Source organism: Malus sylvestris, chromosome 15 (genome assembly GCF_916048215.2).
Source record: "Malus sylvestris chromosome 15, drMalSylv7.2, whole genome shotgun sequence".
NCBI classification, from domain to species: Eukaryota; Viridiplantae; Streptophyta; class Magnoliopsida; order Rosales; family Rosaceae; genus Malus; species Malus sylvestris.
In genome coordinates, this window is record NC_062274.1 from 20,445,119 (window position 1) to 20,463,631 (window position 18,513).

At 35.7% G+C, this 18,513-nt stretch overlaps 1 protein-coding gene across 1 annotated transcript; it reads left to right on the forward strand.

Moving 5' to 3' along the window:
- Positions 1-12,550: 12,550 nt before the first annotated feature.
- LOC126601402 (glyoxylase I 4-like) lies at positions 12,551-13,717 on the forward strand. The gene is made up of 3 exons (XM_050268110.1): positions 12,551-12,789; positions 12,985-13,087; positions 13,172-13,717. The coding sequence occupies exons 1-3, from the start codon at positions 12,626-12,628 to the stop codon at positions 13,457-13,459; spliced, it is 555 nt and encodes a 184-aa protein (XP_050124067.1). The 5' UTR covers positions 12,551-12,625; the 3' UTR covers positions 13,460-13,717.
- Positions 13,718-18,513: the final 4,796 nt, after the last annotated feature.

Sequence of the window (18,513 nt, forward strand, 5' to 3'; positions counted from 1 at the left end):
ATTTCACACACCTCGAAGTTGTGATAATTAAGCATAAGCAACAAGGACTAAGATCCATCGTACTTTTCCTTGCTTGTTCAAAACGAAAACTCAACTAATCAGATCGGACGCTGTTTCTTAATTGTTTTGGTAAGTCAAGAGCTTCACTTATATCTGGTGAAAAAAAAAAATAGAGCTTCACTTATATATTATCATTTATTAATATTAATTGAGAGCAATAGTTAACAACTATAAGTATACATATATTATTGTTTCTCTATCTTCTCTTATTAATTTGTTTTTATTCTCTAATTCCTCTTTGATTTATTCAATTTATGAGAAATTAGGTTCACATCCTTCTTTTTGCTACTCCATTGATTAAAATCCTATTCATTTTCAATTTTTGATCAAGTTCCTTAGGTATTAATAACATCATTAATTATTTGAATAATAAAATATTTTTATTTTTAAATATATTCCTTTAGGGTTAAAAATGTTAAAATTAGTATATTTATATTTATGGCTAAATTTTTCATCATATATTTTTATTTTTAGTTTGTACCTATTTTTCATTTGTACCAATTTTCTTTTCATTTTTAATTTGTACCCATATATTAGTTTCTTTTTGTGACCATATTTTTTTAAAGTTTTATTTATGTTTGCACTCATGTGTATACCATCACGTGACATTGTATATTTAATCAATGATAGAAAAATTACATATGGTATATTTATGTTTTATGCCTAAACTTTGTATCATATATTTATATTTTTAGTTTGTACCAAGGTCTAAAATATCGATGATATCGGAAATATCGTTAGTCCAAAAACACGGAAATTTCGATGGAAATATCGGAATATTATCGATATCAATAAAAATTGAATAAAAACCACGGAAATTGTAAGAAAAACTTGGAAATTTTTATTGAAACTTTGCAGGATGTTTATTTAGTCAATTATCTATTAGTTTATCACAAAAAATTGGAAGGAAATGCATTGCATGATGAATTTAACGGATTTACGTTGATTATATAGCCAGTTGGCAAACATTGTAAGTGTAGTAAATATGTAGTAATTAATGAAAGAAGTTTAAACACACCATAATCATTTATATATAATGAATTAGTACAATATTTTACACTTTATACATTGCATGGTAAGATACATGAATGACTTAGTACCACATAGAGTTCCTATCAAGGTCTAAAATATCGATGATATCGGAAATATCGGTAGTCCAAAAACACGAAAATTTCGATGAAAATATCGGGATAATATCGATATTTTAGGCCTTGGTTTGTACCCACTTTTAATTTGCTACATTTTTTTTAATTTGTAGTATTTTCTTTTTAGTTTTATTTTGCACCAATGTATTAATTTCTTTTAGCACCTATATTTTTTAAAAATTCATTTGTACTCATAAATTTTTAATCTTTTATCTGTACCCTAATTTATTTATAATGTACTCATTCTTCTTTATTAATGTACCACTTTGTTTTATGTGAAATGTACCAATTTTTTTGTAAAATGTACCAATTTTTTAACACTATGGACACATTCTTTTGCCATTTATTATTTCTTATTTTTACATAGTTTTTATCCATTTATTCAATCAAAATGTTTGAATTTTTTTATTGTAACAATTTCTAATAATATTATAATGAGGGATTTTAAATTTGTAGGATTATAAATCTCATAAAATATCAAACAATTAATGTCAAAACTATAAAAATATAAAATTAATTGTAATATAATGAGATGTACAAAGTCAACAAACTTTGATCAAACTTTGAATACCATTAAGATTTTAGTCAAAGAATGTTAAGGATTAGGGACCGCATCCAAAGTATCCCTTCAATTTAACAGTTAGAAAGAGATGGAAAAAAAAAAAAGACATAGAAAGAAAAAAAATTGCATAAATCATTTTCAATTCGACATACATATGTACGTAGCAACATCTTCCTTCATGGCGTGCATCTTATTAAAATATTGACGTGTTAGGTGTTTTACCTTCTCATCAACTCAACGGTTTTGGTCCGTACCAGTCTAGGAGACTAGGGGCTGGTTTGGTATTGTTGTGCTTTGAAAAAAAGCTGCTGTGAGAATAAGCGGCTGTGAAATAAATCAGCAGAGTGTTTGGTAAACTTTTTTGTAAAAGTGCTTTTGAAAAAAAAACAGTCTGATAGTGGATCTTTTCATTAAAGGAGCACTGTAATTCTATGTGCTTTGAAAAAAAGCCAGTTTTCCAAAGCTACAAATTGCAGCTTCAGCTTTTTCCTTTGATTTCAGCTTATTCTCACAGCAGCTTCCAAAATAAACCTTTTTTTTTAAGTTTACCAAACACCAAAAACACTCCAAGCTTTTTTTCATAGGAGCTTTTTTTAAAATCACCTCAACCCCAAACTGGGGCTAGGAGTGATATCTTTAACCAAATAATTTAACCTCTGCTGGTGCAAAAGAACATGCAAATGCTGATTAAACTTAATACATTAACGTGAAGTAGGTAATGGGTTAATTAATAGGGTCATTAGTTTATGTCAAATATTAACTCACTCGCAAGCAGCCAATTTGTAGTGGAACAAGTAATAGATCATATTCAAATGTCCAAGAAAAGCACAGTGCTTAATTAAAAAAACATTTAAAAATAAAAAAATAATACTGAACTTGTAAGAATTTTTTTTTCTTTCTATACAAGTGATAGTTGAGAGCAGAAAATCGAACTTAATACCACGAGTGCAACCGGAGTTATGTTGAGTTTGGGCTCATACACGGACATGGCAGGTTAAGCAACTAGCCCGACCCAAACACGAAGGATTTAAACTCATAAAAACCAAAGGCCAATACTCTCCTAATTCCATTGATCATATGAGCTTTTAACTGAATCAATCAACTGCATAAATTGAATACTTTCCCATGGTTTCTATAATTAAAGGATTTTCCTCCTTATTTTTTACCTTTGATCAAAGTAACAATTTCAATAGATAAACTTCAACAGTCCAACAACAATGTCTACAAGACAGCAAAAGCGCCAAGCTCTATAGGGCAACAAAAGTGATGGGATCGGATCACTGTCCACTTATTGTGAATTGTGAACCAAAGACCATTAAAGGTAAACGTCCTTTCAAGTTTGAAGCCTTTTGGACTAAAGAAGAAAAATGCAGAGAGATTATTAAAAAAAGCTGGGAGGAGTTTGAAGGTGACTGGTTGGTGAAATGGCAAATGAAACTGAATCTATGTTGAAGTAGGTTGAAGGAATGGAGCAAGAGAAAGTTTAGACAGAGAAGCATACAAATTGAAAAATTAACGCAGCATTTGAGTAATCTTTAGAACAAATGGAAGGAAAATGTTGATCAAATTCAATCCACTTCTATGCAGCTTGATAGTTTATGGAAGCAAGAAGAGAGTTATTGGCAGCAGCGCTCAAGAATTAAATGGTTGTATTGATTTTCAAGGATTGTATATTATTTCTTTCATGCAAACATTACAATTGTTCAACCGAATATAAGGAGATGAACTCTCCTTGAGTTATGCCACAACCGGTGGACTCCTAAGAAAAGAGAACAAATGATTAACCACTTAGGAGACATACTTGAGTGCACTTGATTAACCACTTAGGAGACACACTTGAGTGCTCTTGAGTGGTTACTTTAACCCTAACCCTACACACTTGATTAACCACTTAGGAGACACACTTGAGTGCACTTGAGTGGTTGATTTAACCCTACTTCCAATACTCCCCCTCAAGCTGGATCCAGAAGATTTATGGATCCAAGCTTGGACAAAAGTCGTTGAAACTGGTGAGAAGCCAAGGGTTTGGTGAAAATGTTGGCCAGTTGATCACAGCTTCTGGTATAATGGGTCTGAATCACTTTCGACTGGACTTGTTCCCGAACATAATGACAGTCAACTTCAATATGTTTCGTCCTCTCGTGAAACACTGGGTTTGATGCTATATGCATTGCTGCCTGATTGTCACAAAATAAGGACATGGGGAGAGTTGTAAACATTCATAAGTCGCTCAGAAGGCCCTTTAGCCATATCAGCTCACACGCAGTGGAGGCCATTGCACGATACTCTGCTTCAGCACTTGAGCATGCGATGACATTTTGTTTTTTGCTCTTCCATGTGACCAAATTTCCACCAATAAATGTACAGTAACTTGTTGTGGACTTACGGTCGATTGTGTTTCCCGCCCAATCAGCATCGCAATATCCCATGAGTTATGTGTTTTCATTCTTCTTCATGATGATGCCACGACCCACAGACCCTTTTAAGTAGCGTAATATCCTCTTAACAAGGTTCAAATGCTCAATTGTGGGAGAGTGCATGAATTGGCTTACGACACTTACAGAATATGTGATTGTTAGGTAGATCAACTTACTAACAAGCCTCTGATAATGGCGTATATCAGTGAGTGGTGTGCCCTCCAAGCTAGGTTTGAGCTTGCTATCCAGAGGAGTAATTGCAGGTTTGGCATCTCTCATGTTAACTCTCTTGAGCAAATCCAGGATATACTTTCTTTGATTTAGAAATAGTCCCTTGTGAGAAGTTTCCATCTCTATGCCAAGGAAATACTTCAATACCCCAAGGTCTTTAATTGCAAACCTTTGTCTGAGTGACTGTTTGAGTTTGAAGATCTCTTCAGCACTATCTCCTGCAATTATTAAGTCATCGACATAGATCAACACAACCAATTTGCCCACAGCTCCAGTGCGAACAAATAATAAGGAATCGACATTGCTTCTTTTGAAACCAACACTTGTGAGAACTGAGCTTAGCTTGCCATACTAAGCTCGGGGGGATTGTTTCAGTCCATAAATTGATTTATGCAATTTGCACACTAAATCATGCTCATTGCTTTGAGGGTGCCCTGGTGGCAATTTCATATAGACTTCTTCTTCGAGATCACCATGTAAGAATGCATTCTTCACGTCCATTTGGTACATGGACCATCCCTTATTGACAGCCACAGACAATAGAACCCTAACTGAGTTCATTTTCGCAACAGGGGTAAACGTTTCTTTGTAATCTACATCGAAAGTTTGAGTGAATCCCCTAGCCACCAACCTTGCTTTATGCCTCTTAATTGAGCCATCTAAATTGAATTTGATCTTATAAATCCGTTTACAACCTACAACCTTTTTTCCTTTTGGAAGTGTGGTTATACTCCATGTTTTGTGTTGATCTAGAGGTTTAAGTTCTTTTTGCATTGCTTCTTTCCATACTTCTTTGTTGTTAGCCTCATGGAAATTCTGAGGCTCACTACAACTTGCAATGTTACTTAGGAATGCAGCATGGGAGTGAGTCATCTTTTGATATGACACATAATTGAAGATTAGATGTTTGGGTTTGTAGGTGATGAAGTCTTGAAACCTTGGTGGAGGTTGTCTTTCACGCATTGGATTGCGTCGTGGGGCTGTTGTGTGAGTTGTCTCACACTCGTTCACATCTCGAGCCACACTGTGAGGATCATCTTGATTGTCACCATCTTCATGCGTTGTACCAGCAGAGTGAGGGCCTTCATTGCCACTTTCAGTGAGTGATGCCTCAGTGTTGACATGGCTGAGAACTCTATTTGTTGAAGCATCAAGGTCAATTCTTGGTAGAGGAAACACCTCCAACATACACTCTCCTTGACTTGTAGTTTCAAGTGACTTGCTGAAAAAAGGGTCAGTCTCATGGAATCGAACATCTTTAAACATAATCAATTTCCTTAATTGGGTATTATAACACTTATATCCCTTTTGTGTAAAAGAATATCCAAGGAAAATGCATTTAACAGCTCAATGGTCCAATTTACCTCAATGATAAGGTTGAATATGTACAAAGCAAATACAGCCAAAGACTCTAAGGTGTGAAAGATCGATTTTCCTACCTTTCATGACCTTAAGGGGTGATTTAAACTCCAAGACTTTGCTAGGTAACCTATTTATGATATAGGTAGCTGCCATGACTCCTTGGGACCAAAATTTCTTTGGTACATTCATTTGTAGCATTAGTGCTCTAGTTTTTTCAAGTAAGTCACGATTTTTCCTTTCAGCTATGCCATTTTGTTGAGGTGTGCCAACACAACTTGTTTGATGCATGATGCCATGAGTGCTCAAATATTGTGTCATGATATGAGATGTGTATTCGGTGCCATTGTCAGACCTCAAAGTTTGAATTTGAGAAGTGAAATGGTTTTTAACAAGATTATGAAAATCCTTAAAAACTTCCATAACTTCATTCTTAGATTTTAGAAGGTACAACCACGCGGCTCTAGAGAAATCATCAACAAAGATCACAAAATACTTATAACCATCAAAAGATTCTAAAGTTGGTCCCCATACATCCGAATGGACAAGTTCAAAACACTTACTAGCCCTGGACAAGGAAGAGTTAAAAGGTAATCTAGTGGCCTTAGACAAGTGACAGGTTTCACATGGAATTACATCCTTCCCTAAGTTTGGAAATAAAGTTGACAAAATGGGTGGAGAAGGATGAGCTAAATGTCGATGCCACAATTGGTTATCTTGGATAGAGTAGGACTTGGCTTGAAACCCTCTGGGATTACTCTTCGATATGTAATAGAGACTATCTAGATAAAACCCTTCACCAATTGTCTTCTTGGTGGCACATTCCTGAAAAACAACATTGTGAGGGGAGAATATGGCTAAGCAATTTAAGGTATTTATGATTTTTCCCACAGATAGGAGTTGAAATGGAAAGGAAGGAACATATAAGGCTACCGACTCAATTTTATCAGATATTAAGTTGATTTTTCCCTTTCCTAAAACCTTTGCATTTTCACCATTTGCAATTGAAACTTGGGAATGATTTAATAATTTTTCAAACTTATGAAACTTAGACACATGGTTGGTCATATGGTCTGTGGCACCCGAATCTACAACCCAAAAATCATGCAACATATTTATATTAAGAGCAGTTTTGAAAGCTTTCATGATACCTTGCATGTCTTATTGAGGTATTTGTTTCGTGTCGGCCAAGAAACCAGCAAACTTGCCTAGCAAAGCTGTTGGGTTTCCGTCTTCAACGTTGTCTATTTGGTCACTTCCAGCCCCTCCTTTATTTCTTTGAAGATACAATGCAAACTCATTCATAAGTGCAGCTGGATTAGCTGTGAAGTTCTTGACTGTGTCAGACACATTGGAAGAGGAGGCAGATGCATGATTTGCTCGATGTACAGTACGGTTCACTCTCTGTGAACCCTTGTTGTCCTTCATGAAATCAGGCTTTAATTCTGGATGTAAAATCCAACATGTCTCCTTAACATGGCCCGTATAGTTGCAGTGTTGGCACTTCAAGTTTAGATGCTTCACTTTGTACTTCTTCTCGTTGATTAGGTAGGCCCTTGCTTCAGATACATTGGCCTTTGTACCAATGTTCATGACATTCCTTCTTACTTCTTCACGTTGAATTGTTGCACAAATACTGGTGAAGAAAGGAAGTTCAGTGTTCATGAGTATGTGGCTTCGTAGGTCTTCATATTCCGAGTCAAGACTGGACAGAAGTTGAAATATCTTGTCATCTTCTGCTATCTTCCGTAGCAAAGTCGCATCAGTGGTATGAGGGCGATATATTTCCAACTCATTCCACATGCTTTTCATGCTACCTAGAAGTTGTACAAAGGGCTTACCTTCTTGTTACAGGTTGGAGATGTCCTTCTTTAATTGGAAAACCCGTGCAGCATTTTTCTGACTGTCATACATTTCCTTGACAGTCTCCCATAGCTGGAGTGAAGATTCAGAGTAACTGAATATTTCAGCTAGTTTACGTTCCATGGAATTCAGGAGCCATGACATCACCAGCTGATCCTTGCTGAGCCAGGACTCATAAGCTGGTGAGAAAGCATCAGGAACTTCGATGCTTCCATTTATGAATCCTAACTTGGACCTTCCACCTAGGGTAAGCGATACAGCCCTCAACCAAGGCAAATAATTAAACTCATTCAACAAGACTGAGCTTAATCTTTGATTTGGATTGACATCCACTTCAGGCATATTCATGGAGGAAAGAACCAGTGACCTTTCAGCATCAGACCCAATGGGATTGTCTTCAGCCATTTTGAAGATTGAACACGTTCAGATGATAGTAAAGCAGAAGCAGGTTATTTTTCCTGCTCTGATACCATATTGATTTTCAAGGATTGTATATTATTTCTTTCATGCAAACATTACAATTATTCAGCCGAATATAAGGAGATGAACTATCCTTGAGTTATGCCACAACCGGTGGACTCCTAAGAAAAGAGAACAAATGATTAACCACTTAGGAGACATACTTTAGTGCACTTGATTAACCACTTAGGAGACACACTTGAGTGCTCTTGAGTGGTTGTTTTAACCTTAACCCTACACACTTGATTAACCACTTAGGAGACACACTTGAGTGCACTTGAGTGGTTGATTTAACCCTACTTCCAATAGGTTGCAAGACGGAGATGCTAATACTTCTTTTTTCCATCAGCCCACGGTGCAACGGAGAAGGCAAAACAAGATTGTGAAGATCAAGGATGGTAAAGGGCAATGGGTTGAAAATCCTAAACAAATAAGAAGAGTTGTTGAGGATCAACAAGACTTTATTTGCATTTGACGGGCCAAGAGATTGGGGCACAATTTTGGAATGTATTGAGCCGAAGGTAACCGCGAAGATGAACCTTACTCTCACTTGACCGTTAAGAGATGATGAGATTGAAGAAGCAGTGTTTCAAATGAGGGGCTTGAAGGCGCCAGGACCTGATGGGTTTCAAGGAATCTTCTATCAATGTTATTGGGATGTAATTTCCCACGAAATGAAAGGAATTTCCAACAATTTTATGAATGGGGAGGCTAGCCCTAAAAAATTAAACTCCACACAGATTGTTCTAATCCCCAAAGTCTCGAATCCGGAGACTGTAGCTTAATTCAGACTCATAAGCTTATGCAATTTCTCTTATAAGGTGCTTTCTAAAGTTCTTGCTAATCGTCTCAAATCCTTTTTACTAAAATTAATTTCTCCAATGCAGAATACTTTTGTTGCTGGTCAGTAAATTCAAGATAATATCATGATAGCCCATGAGATATTTCATTTTATGAAACTAAGAAAAACGAAAAACAAGTTTGAGTTAGGAATAAAGTTGGATATGAATAAGGCTTATGATCGAGTGGATTGGGACTTCTTGAAGGAGGTCATGATCAAAATGGGATTGGATAGGAGGTGGATTGATTTATTAATGGAATGAGTGGTCTCGATTGATTTTTCCATCAAAATCAATGGTCAGCCAGGCCAAAAATTTCTCCCTTCCCACAAACTTCAACAAAGGGATCCTCTCTCACCCTACCTATTTCTATTTGTAAGTGATGTTCTCTCTTTGCTCATTCAAAAAGCTATGGATTTGAATTATATTAAAGGAGTAAAAATTAGCTCAAATAGTCTGGGCATTTCACATATGTTCTTTGCAGATGATACTTTAATTTTCCTCCAGGCCACAAAATAAAATTGCAGGAATATTGTTTAGATTTTAAATGCATATTGTGCAGCATCCGGCCAACAGGTTAGCCTCAATAAATCAAGCGTTTATTTCATCAATAATACCCCAAAAAGTTTAATGGAGGACTTGGGTGGAATTTTGGGAATGTCAGTAGTTGAGAATACTGGAACTTACCTTAGTCTCCCAACAATCTAGGGTAAATCAAAAAGGCAAGCTTTGGGATATATTAAAGAACATTTGATGAGGAAAATTCAAGGCTGGAAACAAATGCTATTGTCACAGGCGGGGAAGGAAGTGCTTATCCAAGCTGTAGCACAAGCTATACCAGTCTACCCAGTGAATATCTTTAAATTTCCTGCGACTATTTGTAAAGAATTTTATTCTCTTCTAGTAGGATTTTGGTGGGGTTAGAATAATGAAGAAAAAAAGATCCATTGGGTCAGTTGGGAAGTGTTAGGCCTGCTTAAACAAGATGAAGGATTAGTGTTCAGAAATTTTCAAGAATTTAATGTTGCCATGTTGGCTAAACAATGTTGGAGAATGATGAATGAACTAGATTTGTTATGGGTCAAATTTATGAAAGCAAGATATTTCCAGAATTCCTCATTTCTAGATGCTAAAAAAAGGAAGTAGAGCTTCGTGGGCATGGGCAAGCTTACCAGAAGGGATGGAGGTTCTCTTGAAAGGTGCACAATGGCAGGTAATGAGTGGGAATAACATAATGCTTTGGGTTGACAGATGGGTTCCATCATTCCCAAATGGGCATCCTAATCCATGCGAGGCTACTATTATAAATAGGAATGGGATCTTCAGCCTATTAGTTATATTATATCGCAGAGGGAGATCAATGAAATAAAAGAAGTACAAATAGGGGATCCTAGTTGCAATGGTAGGCTAATCTGGCCTAGGAAAAAAAATAATTGTTAAATCAGGTTACCATTGGATTCATAGCAATGATCATCTTAATAGACTTCAGAGGGCTTCTCACTGCCACAAATTAGTAATCGAGTGTGGAAAAGTGTCTAGAAGTTAGAAGCCCTTCCAAAAATTCAGACTTTCATGTGGAGAGTACTTCATAGAGCTCTTGCCAAGAGGTTGGATTTATTCAAGAGACATGTTGTTGCCTCACCAATATGCCCCATTTGTAAAGAGTAGGAGGAATCTGTGGAACATTTGCTCCTGCGATGCCCGTGGGTTGAACCAGTTTGGTTTGGTGGTCAACTCTATTACAAGGTGAATAAGAATGAAATTACTACTTTTAGTAATTGGTTAAATTCTTTAATTGAAACCAATATGGGGGGAGCAAGCAAGAAAAAACTGTACTGATGTCACAAGTTGCATTTACTTGTTGGAACATTTGGAAAGAAAGATGCAATGCTATTTTCAATCAAAAAATTGTGTCACCTTTGAAGGTTATTCATAAGATTAATTGCACTTACTAGAAGAAATCAAAAGGTTGCAACTCAAATGCAATCAAATTCACGCAACCGGCGAAATCTAATTGGTAATCCTCAACTTGGTACTAGGTTTCCACCTGAGATTTCTTTTTTCAAAATAAATGTGGATGCTAGTTGGAACACAACCTCTAAATCAGGAAATGTGGGAATGGTGATCAAAGATTCAAATTGCAAGTTTGTTGCAGCTAGGAAATCATGCATCAAAGCTTCAAGGATTCAAGTGGCAGAATCATTGGCAATATTGGATGGTTGTACTTTGGCTAAACAATTGGGATTAGATAAAATTATTATAGAATCAGACTCAATGGAGATCATTCTATGCTTAAAAAACTCCATATGTAATGGTAGATGGGAGGCTTTCCCAATTTTATGGAAAATTATACAGATGAAGGATTCATTATGATCATGCCGATGGTCTTGGGTCCCTAGATCAGCAAATATGGTGGCTGATTGGACTGCATCTTTTAAGAACTCAGAGATGAGCGAAGCTACTTGGGTCAATAGACCTCCATCTTCGATTGTGCATATTTTGAACAAAGATTGACTACCTTGCCCACATCAAGTTTAGTTTTGTAGGAGTGTCTAGGGTGATGCTGTGAAGCTGTTTCAGTGTCAACTCTTTTGCTGTAGCCCTCTTACACTCCTTTGTTGTATTCTTGTTAGTCCTTTGTTGGGCTTTCCTTGTACTTTGGCTTTGCCTTGGAAATAAATGTCCAGTTTACCAAAAAAATAAAAAAAAATAAAAAACTAGCCCAAAAGCAAAAAATTACTGAAGACATACGCCTAAACACAAGATATAGAATCACCCAAAAATATAGAAAAAGCTACAAAACATATGACGGATTAAAATGGTCATGCCAGTACTTTTTGTCACTTTCATATATTAAACAGGGCACATCATATGAACAAAACCCCAAATTCAAGCTACATGTGCTAGAAAGAATTAGAAACACATTCAAAACATTTTGATTATTACCGTCCGAAATTTACTCAAGGAGGCGTCAATCTCTTGTTGATGATATCTCGCCCTAACTTTCGATTTTGGATCTGTTGAGTTTGGAAGATCAGAGGACAAAGAATGTGATGTGGGAGAGGAAACATCAAAGAAATTTCTCAAGATTTGGCACCTTGTTGTTCCCTCTTTTCAAAAGCTTCAAAGTACTATTGAAAGGGCCTCGATTCCAATAAGGTTGAGTCAAATTCAAATCACCACAATTGTCTTGTTTTTGCTTTAGGCTGGCAAACTCTGTAAGCATTTGAACTTGAAATGGGTTCAAGCCTCGAAAAAATAAATTGCACAGTGTCTAAAATAAGTACTTATCTTTTAGTGTACCAACTAATTCTTGGTATAATGTTATTTCTCTTCCCAACGATGGAAGAGATCCAAATTCGATTTTTCCTCTCCGCCCTGAGTGGAAAAAATACCCTCTACTGTGACACAGTCGATGTGGCATTCAAAGATATTACAACCCTCCCAATATATCAAGGTGGACATTAGCTGAGGGGATGACTAGATTTAACTTGTCAGATATGACTTGTGAGAATCTGCTAGGAAAGTTCCTCACAAGAGTAAGGATGCTGTGCAAAATTTTGAATAGAACTTGAAAGATACTCCAAAGTGTGGCTTTATAAAAGGCACTCCCTCTAGTTTTGTGATGCAGGGCATACGAAAAGTCATAGAGAGACTAAGTGCAAGTGAGAGTTATCGTAAGAGTGTGATATGGAGATTGAGGAAGCGAGCAACTGCGAGGCACTGCCTTTGCTTTCTTTAAATCATGTGTCTTTGTTGTGCAGATCAGTGTGGACTTCTATGAGGTTCTATGAAGAAGTGTTGGGCTTTGTTCTCATCAAACGCCCCTCGTCCTTCAACTTCAATGGAGCCTGGTTAGCTTTCTCTCTCTTATCATGCTTTTTAGATTGCCAAAAATAAATTCAATAAACATAAGGCCTAATAGTATAGACTTGTTTTTCACATGCAGCAAAGTTGAATATTACGGTTGTATCTTGTAAACAAATACATGCATATCCACGGCTTTGTGTAAAAGAAAATAACAAGTTAATCTGTCTGACCTTGCGTAGGTTGTATAACTATGGCATTGGGATACACTTGATTGAAAGTCCGGCAATGGAAGACTATGAATTGCGACCGATCAATCCCAAGGACAACCACATCTCCTTCCAAGTAAGAGCTGCACTGCTACTTATAGAACCTGTAATATTAATTATGGTCAAATATAACAGATATTTTTCGGTGATGAACATGCAGTGCACTGATGTTGGACTTGTTAAGAGGAGGCTGCAAGATATGGGGATGAGGTACGTGACAGCCGTGGTGGAGGATGATGGGGTCAAGGTCGACCAGGTGTTCTTCCATGACCCGGATGGGTATATGATCGAGCTCTGCAACTGTGAGAACATCCCCATCATTCCAATCTCTGCTTGTTACTTCAAGCCCCGAGGTAGTAGTTTCAAGAAGGCACCGACTAGTTGTGGATTCATGGAAACTGTGATGATGGAGAGCTTGAGCCTGGACATGATGAACTTCTCATTTTGAGTTTCGGAAAGAGAGAAATGGTCCACCGCTTCTTGTCTACTGGGGAAAAATGTTACAAGTGTACTGCAGGTGTCTGTATATCTATCATGTCTTGATCTGAAGACAAGTTGTATTGGTTTTCTGCTATGTAATAAAAAAAATGCGAGGAAGATTGCGTTGTACTGTGTGTGAATATACTTAAATCTCTTGAAGCCAATATGTGGCATGTGATTAAGCTCATATTAATGAAAAAAGAAGCTCCCGAATACGTTCTAGCTATTTTGGCCCCATAGAGTTGGATACATATCTTACTGAAGTTTCTCTTTCTTCACTTGTTCTAATTTGAGGTTAAATGAAGCACATAAATTGAATGCATACAGGAAGGTCGGATGGCCAGATAAAAGATAGGTTTCGAACATAATAAAACGCATAAATTTTAACTTAATTAACGATAGTTGTGGATCTGCACTAGGACGAGGGAATGTTGTTCCCCATACATTCCTACTCGCATGTTTCACCACCCTTAAATTATGTCATGGAAGCAACATGTTGGACAAATGTCTCCAAAAACAAGTCAGGCGTGGCAACTTGGCAAGGGAGCAAATTCTTAAGACACTTGTCTCCAAAATTATTAGAGGAATTCCACTGTTGGGGGAGTGCAAGTGTAAGGGCAATGGCAAGTAATTGTTACTCTAAAAAGTAATTGCCAATGCCATTGTGCAACTCCACCCGTTGCGTATTTTTTATGTATTGTGTGTTTGAGTGTGAACTTTATAATTTTGTTCTTTGAAAACAAAACTCATGTTTAATTCTAATAATTTAATTTCAAATACAAAGCAAAGCGCATCATTACAACAAGGCAACAAGTGGTTGGGTATTTATGGAATATTGAATTGTGGTGTGGAGAATGAAGAAAATGGTTGGGTATTTATAGAATAAAAAAAATTGAACTTTTCCTTTTTTCCTCTATTTTTTCATTTTTAACGATTGGATTAATCCTGATCATTTGTTTTTTTCTTACTGTTGAATCTGATGCACCAGAATGTACCACATGGCATAACGGTAATTTTTCAATTTTTTTCCTTCGAAAATCCAACAGTCCAAGTCATCAGGCCGTTGGAAATCGAACACCTCGCATTGCGCCACGTCATAGAGTCGTTGTGCTCTTCTGTTGGAACTATTGCAAGAGGCCTCACTGTTGTAGGTTTTGTTAGCTAACGTTAATTGAGGTTCTAAAGGCGCTAGTCGGGCAGTGGGAAGGGAAGGGGCCTAGGCGTTTAGGTGGGTTTTTAATTTTAGTTAATTTATTATATAACATATAAATAAATGTCTACTTATACTTAAAAAATACATAATTGTATTGAAATATATAAATTGCAAAATAGAATGCGATTTAAATTATAAAGTACTAAAACATATTCAAAATATTGGTAACAGTATATAATGATTGCTCATACAAGTATCCAAAAATTTATTGAAAAATAAAATACAAAGTGGAAGTTATTTATTTTTTGTCTAAGTGAGAGTTGCAATGTAGGCACCTAGGCGGACTTTTAGGTAGGTCTAGACGCCTAATCTTATTTTTTAAACGCCTAGTAATTAATATTGATAGTGACCAGCTGCCTGGCACCACCTAGACACTAGGCCGGAATTCTTAGAACACTGAAGTCAACCATGTCTGCTGGCGCAAGACCGGCTTTAAGGGTGCGTTTGGTACGCAGACGGGACGGAACGGGACGGGACGGGACGGGACGGGACGGGACGGGACGGAACGAAGGTGTAATTTTTGAAAAAGGCATGGGGTATATTTGTCTTAAAATGGTAAAACATTGTGTTCCACAGACGTGGAACAAACCCGTTTCAGGGGGTGGAGGTGGGACGCAAAAACACCCAAAATCTGTCCCGTGGAACAGCCCGTTCCACCCATTTTTGGCGCACCAAACGTGGGACGGAACGCCTCGTCCCCTTCCGTCCCGTCCCGTCCCACGTACCAAACGCACCCTAAATGCACAGACATTTGGATGAGCATTGCTTGACCCACAACTTTGCCCTCCATTTTTTGGCCCATTGGAGATGTTTTGGAGCAAGTGCACCGCCATTGCCTTTGCTCAAAGGCAACAGGTGAAAATGCTCCTAGAATCAGCGATTCAATGTTTAAAAGCCTTTCAACTTTGTTCCCAATAGGAAAATATTCATGAGTCCACAATTAATAAGCATTACGTATTTGGTGAAGGGGTGTGATATTCACATATCCCTTTTTACTTCTCTCATATTTTTTTAGTTTTCGGCCGTCAGATCGGATAAATTGAAGAAGATCAACAGACATAAATTAACAAGGGATGTGTGAGAAGTTAAAAAGGGTGTGTGGATAGCACATCCCTTTGGTGAAAACTTCTCACAAAGAGCTTTCGAGATCAAATCACTTGTATAATATTCTAACATCACAACAGTAGTATAATAAATAAAATTGAATATGTACCACATTATCTAGAAGAGAAATGATTTTCGCTCTCTATTATTCTGTTACACTCTCCTTTTTTACCAAATTTGAATAATTATCCGTGAATTAAGAAAATATGAAAAAAAACAAAAAAGTTGAAGATTGTAAAGTGTGTGAGAATTATTTTTCTCTTGTAAAAACAAAATTTTCTTTTGGATTTTCAGATCTTGAAGAAAATAGTAGGTTAGTGGTATTCATGGTGTCACGTCCTTCCCATCCCACTCATGTATATTTATGCACCCAAAGATGGTTTGTGGACGGCAATGCAGGATCGGAGCCATAACCAGAGTCTCCAAGGCAAAAGCCACCAAAGCAGAGTAACAACATTTACTAGAAACTCAATGGGCCCCATGTCAGATATCCAACTGGTGGCTGAGAAAGGACCAGGGTCCTCTTTGTAGGGATCTGGAAATGAATCAATCGTGTCCGTTCAGTGTATATTGTGCTGTCAGTTTTTATTAAATAATATTTATATTCAATTTTAAATAAAAAATTAAAAATAATTTATAATCGCATGATTTACGATGAACGGACACAATTGATTGATCATTCAAATTCCCACAAGAGAATCCGAACAGAATCCTATTCCGCTCAAAAATCTCCATCACCCTCCATCAAAACTCAGCCCCACCTCCCGTTTTCTCAAAACTTGTGGCGGAGCTGTAATCTTTCAGCTTTCTCAAGTTCCAGAGAGAGAGTTTGAGTTTGAGCTAACAAAATTGACAAGTCCCCAACGATTTCCTTTTACTGAAAATGGACTTTAAAATATTGAAACATAATTTTCTCCGCATAAATCCATATAAATTTTTTATTCGAAAAAAATTCAGTGGCTAGATTCACATAAGTTTATTAATTATATTTAACTTTATACATTATTGTCACACATCAGTGGCTGCATGCACTACTTAGTACTATGGTCTAATAGTATTTCTCTCTACTTATAAGTGAGAGGTTTTACATTTGATTTTCTCCAAAGTGAAGTTAAACCACATTATTATAGCAAACCCTTTGTAAGGCTTTGCTCGCTCTCCCACCCTTTAGTGTAGAAAGTAAATACTATTGTTTGTTAAAAAAAAAAAAAAAACAATGACAAATGCACAATAATTTACATACTGATCATAAATAAATTTATATATAGGTAAATTAATTAGTACAAAAATATGGACATGTTATTTAATTCAAAGTTAATTTATCTATAGTTTACGTAAAATATAAACGAAGTATGTGCATATCAAAAACTTACAATTATCTTAGTCACTGTTATAAAAGAACAAATTTTTTAACACCAACAAATAGTACACCTATTATTTAAATTTTAAAAAGGACATTTTGGATGCAGTCCCTAACTATCAATATTCTTTAACTGAAACATTGTTGGTTTTCAATTTTTAATCAAAGTCCCTGAAATTAATGTGATAATGTATTTCTATGTAGGTTACTATATTTTTTAAATTAAAATTTGAAATTTATAGTTGTTTGTATTAATGAGATTTTAAATAAAAAACCCCATAATTTGTGATTAAAATTATTAAAATATACATTATACTCTCCAATATATTGTGTGTGTGTGTGTGTAAGCATGGGTACATTCATTAAAATTAACAAAAAAATTATTGTACCAAAATATGGGTACATTCTTCAAAACCACACAAAAAACAATAGATATTAGGCTTAATAACATTAGTAAATTTCTTTGATTAAACTTGACATTGATACATTCTCAAATCAAGAAAAAGAATGTACCCATATAAGTTTAAAAATGGATTAGAAAAATATTGAATAGATTTTATATAAAAATAGGGTTCATTTTACTACAACAAATTGGTATATTTAAGAATGGGTACATTTGAAGATTAAAATTTTGAAAAATGACATGAATGGGTAATACAAGATTAAAAAATTGGAAACCCTTTTATAAAAAATTAAGGGGTACAAACTTATTCTAATTTTTTATTTATTTTGGAAATGTTTTGAATTGAAAATTATTTAGGAGTTTAATAAAGGTGTGAGCATTAAAATCCTAAATCAATTATTAATTTTTATTTTAAAAATTATGTAACTGACATGTAAATTCATTATTGCATTAATAGTAGGGACCTTGATCAAAATCTGAAAACTAATAAAGTTTCAATCAAATAACGTTAGTAACTAAGGACCTAATACTAATTTTCCATTTTAAAATGTTAGACCGCTTTGAAAAAAAGGAAGATGGAAGCAAGGTTTAAGTGTTATTCTCATTCTAGTGTTTTATTTCTCCACCCATTTTTTAATGAAAATTTTAATTATAAGTTTGCCTATTTGTAAAATGACTGATAAGAAAGATTTATAATAAAAATAGGTTGGGGGTAAAAAGGTAACATGAGCCCTACTAATATTCGGTTTTGGAAGAAATGGATAATATGTAAGCCAAATTCATAAAAAAGACATTAAAGATGAGGATAGAAGAAATTCTGAAAAGAGAAAGTGTGGATGTCTTTCCCAATTAAAAGGTAATAACTAGCAACTTATGATGATTGAATATTAATGATAATTAGTTGCTTATAGATTATCGTCGGAGGAGACTTCATTGTTGGGA